The following is a 4090-nucleotide window of genomic DNA, read 5'->3' as shown; positions in this document are numbered from 1 at the left end:
AAAAAAAGAAAAACAAACCAATTGGAGCCTTTTAATCATAAAATAAGATCATATATGTAAACTTTGTTGAAAGTATTATACGTAGTTTGTTAGATATTTCTGCTACATAAAATATTAGATAAAAATTTAAATAAAATATTGAGTGGATAAGATCAAAAGTTTGTTGAGATATTTATGACAAATAAATGTTAGTTTAAATAGAAAAAATAATAAAAATATTGAGAATGAATGTGAAAGTGATACGTGTCATAAAAAACCTTAATATATATATATATATATATATATATATATATATATATATATATATATATATATATATAGACACACACTATATTATTGATTGATTGATTATACTCTTAAACAATTTTTTCTATAATAAATATTGTTTTTTTAAGGAATCTATAATAAACATTGTTGTTGATGTCATTAAAATAAAAAATTTAGATTATATTTTTGGTGTCATTGAAACAGATAATCATGATTAGTATATTTTTAGTTTTATTTAAAATCAAAATTTCATAAAAAAAAATACAGTTCATAATTTTCAAATGTCAAGCAATAAAAAGAGTTGAAAGACGTGCACGTACCCATTTTTTCGCTAGTTTAAATAAGATTCACCAAAGAAATTAAAAGGAGTGGGCCCTAAAAAGCAGTCAAGGGAATATACATTTCCAGGCCCAAGTAAATCAGCCAATAAGAAGTCAAACGCAAAACCCTTTGGTATCATTTCAGCAATCTCTCTATAAATATAACCCTTCGTCCTCTTTCTCTCACAGGTTTTCAAAACGCGACTAACAACAATCGCATCGCCGTCTTTCTCACACACAAACGCCGCGACTAACAACAAGAAGAAGAAAGAATGTCAGAGTATTTCTGCAGCGACTGCAAACGCGAAACAGAAGTGGTATTCGACCACTCAGCAGGCGACACAGTTTGTTCCGAATGCGGACTCGTTCTTGAATCACATTCCATTGATGAAACCTCTGAATGGCGCACTTTCGCCAACGAGTCCAACGACACCGATCCCAACCGTGTCGGCAAAGCTTCTAATCCTCTCTTAAATGACGGTGGTCTCTCCACTTACATTGCTAATAAACCTAATGGCTCTTCCGGCGAGTTTGTTTCTCCGACTCTTAATCGCTTGCAGAATCGTGCCTCTAACCATGATCGTACACTCCTTCTTGCTTTCAAAAATATCACCACTATGGCCGAAAGGTCCGTTAGGTTTCTTCACTATTTTCTTTTCTTTTTGTTTATAACTGTGCTTTTTCCACATATAATATCATAGACAGTTTTTTATATTTTATTTATCTGAATTTAACCTAAACAAACAAAAAATTACAAGAGCATGTAATTGCATGGATTAAAATTATATTAAATAATAGATATTTATTGAAAAAAAATTGTATTTTATTTTGGTTTTTATTTGAGAATTTTGGTTGAGAGGAATAAAAAGTGAGTCCATCAATGTTAAAATCGTATAGAGCCTTGTTTTCAGAGACTTAGAATGCCGAGAACCTCGATCAATAGCAGAGGTGTTTGACATCTTTAGAAGAGTTATTTTTATTAGTATTGATGTTATGTGAGAAGCTGTTTAGACAATGTGATTCAAAACGTAACAAATTTCTGATTTATGAAATTGAAATTTTGAAACAATTTCAGAACTAATGTGATCGAAGAGATGCATTTATGTATGTATGATTGTTTTAAAATTTTGTTAATTTCAGAGACTCAATTGCTTGACCTTACAAACTAAATTAACTATTTTCTTGTTAATTTAAAGATGGAGAAAATTTGAATGTATGTGAATTGTGGGATGATGCATAGTAGCACTTGCTATATTACTAGAATGATCAAGATGACACAATCTTTGTGGTGTTCTATTGTTTCTTCTATTGCAACCCTTAATTTTTTTTTTCTTTTATGTTTTGTAAGGATATCATGTCATTGTAGCGAAACTTTGAAGATTTTGACTTGCATTAAAAAATTTCTTATAAGAATTTGCTTAACCTTTTTGTTGAATGAGATGAGTGGGAAATTAGCTGATGCCTTTGATAAATTTTCAGGTTGGACCTTACTACTGTCATCAAGGTATCACTTATTCTCTATTATTACAAGACAAGTTTCATGAAATGGAATATGTTTTTTACTCACCTTATGTGCTTATTGTAATTAACCTCAATTGCTTATGACTGGAATTGCATTATATTCAAATAACTAACTGCATTGTTTATAAAGACATTGATTCATATTCTCATTTGTATCATGGCTTGATTACAGAACAAGTTATGTATGCCTGCATATAACATAATAATTTCTGTGTATAGTCTCATTGTAAGATAGAAAAGCATTTCTTTGTTCACTTTCTTGCTTGAAAACCTTAAGACATACATGGGTGTTATAGTTATGTGTTTCTTAGTAAGTATTGGTTTTAGAAACAGATATACTTCAAAAATGCGTAAAAGCACAAGTGACTTGTGCGAATGCACACGGCACACCTTACTAATGTTTCTTTAAAGTGAGCATTGTTTGTATTCTTATGGTTCTTTTGTGGTTGATTTGAAGGATCGAGCAAATGAGATATATAAGAGGGTTGAAGACCAAAAGTCTAGTAGAGGAAGAAATCAAGATGCTTTGTTGGCTGCTTGTATCTACATCGCTTGCCGACAAGAAGAGAAACCACGAACTGTAAAGGGTACATCCTATAATTCTTTTAACATCTGGATGCTTCTCAGTTTTTCTTTCTCTATGTAAATGACCTTTCCTGAACCTATGGATTTCAAATAGAAATTTGTTCTGTTGCCAATGGTGCCACAAAGAAGGAAATTGGCCGAGCAAAAGAGTACATAGTGAAACAACTTGGTTTGGATAATGGCCAGTCAATGGAGATGGGCACAATACATGCTGGAGACTTTATGGTGAGTTTCCTTTGTTGATTTGTAGCATGTATTGCCTTTTAAGTAGTGTACTAGTGTGGATATCTCATCTAAAATTTAATTGGATTTCTTTGACGTTACTAACCACATATTCATCTCAAACTTTAGAGGCGATTCTGTTCCAATCTTGATTTGAACAATCAAGCTAAGAAAGCTGCTATGGAAGCAGTGAAGAAATCAGAAGAATTTGATATAAGGTATGTTAAGGTTGAAATTCATTGAAGGATTGTTTGTCATATTCTCTATACTCTGATACTAATGTAAATATATTTTTAGTTACAGCCAGAAACTTAAATAAATATAGTTTTTAAGAGGAAAAAATTTGTGGGAAAATCAACACTGAAATGATTATTAGTGATAGGTTTCATAATCGTCGGAGAAATGCTGTTATTAGGTTCTGATGATCAATACTAATAACTTGTTTAATCTGTCAGGAGGAGTCCTATAACAATTGCTGCTGCAGTTATATACATCATAGCTCAGCTTTCTGGTGATAAAAAACCTCTCAAAAGTAAGTTACACTCCATATATAGTGGGTAATTTGAAATTGACCTATGCGGATAGGTCAAATTTGTTAACTTCTTTGCTATTTCATTCATACATGTATCTGACTTGTTATCTTAATGCAGCTATATCAATTGTTACGGGAGTTGCAGAAGGAACTATTAAAGGCTCCTACAAGGATCTTTATCCCTATATAACAAAAATAATACCAAATTGGTATGCAAAAGAGGAGGATTTGAAGAACCTTTCTGGCCCTTGAGTTATAGAGAAAACCCCTCCTAATTTACCTCATTAGAGCTAATCTGCTTTGGGTTTCTTTTTGTGTAATTTTCCCTGTCATTTTGTTGCTATCAATCACACATTTTTCTCATTCCAAAATCAATGTTACTACAAGTATAAAGGTCATAAATACAAAAGTACTCACTTATAAAAACTATTGAGTTTATTATAGAATTTACCCCATTTTCCAAGGGTGTCTTGACAAAAAATTATAGTTTTTAGATTTTAGAATATCTCTTTGCTTTTTTGTTTCCAATGTAATTAGACTCTTTAACCGCAATAGACGTTTAAGCTTATTTTAGAGTTTATATAAAACAGCTTATGCAAATAAATAAGTTTTTATGTATTATTTGTAAGTTTTTAAGGTAGTT

General features: G+C 31.1%; 1 protein-coding gene across 1 annotated transcript; it reads left to right on the top strand.

The window, feature by feature from the left end:
• Positions 1-778: 778 nt before the first annotated feature.
• Positions 779-3873, top strand: LOC146954942 (transcription initiation factor IIB-like). The gene is made up of 7 exons (XM_085704885.1): positions 779-1215; positions 2067-2091; positions 2566-2695; positions 2788-2918; positions 3045-3133; positions 3371-3447; positions 3566-3873. The coding sequence occupies exons 1-7, from the start codon at positions 860-862 to the stop codon at positions 3697-3699; spliced, it is 942 nt and encodes a 313-aa protein (XP_085561011.1). The 5' UTR covers positions 779-859; the 3' UTR covers positions 3700-3873.
• Positions 3874-4090: the final 217 nt, after the last annotated feature.

Source organism: Medicago sativa, chromosome 1 (assembly GCF_051527215.1).
Source record: "Medicago sativa cultivar Bolivia chromosome 1, Bolivia_mono, whole genome shotgun sequence".
Classification (NCBI taxonomy): domain Eukaryota; kingdom Viridiplantae; phylum Streptophyta; class Magnoliopsida; order Fabales; family Fabaceae; genus Medicago; species Medicago sativa.
Note: the sequence above shows the minus strand (reverse complement) of the source record. Positions and strands in the feature narration are given on the sequence as shown.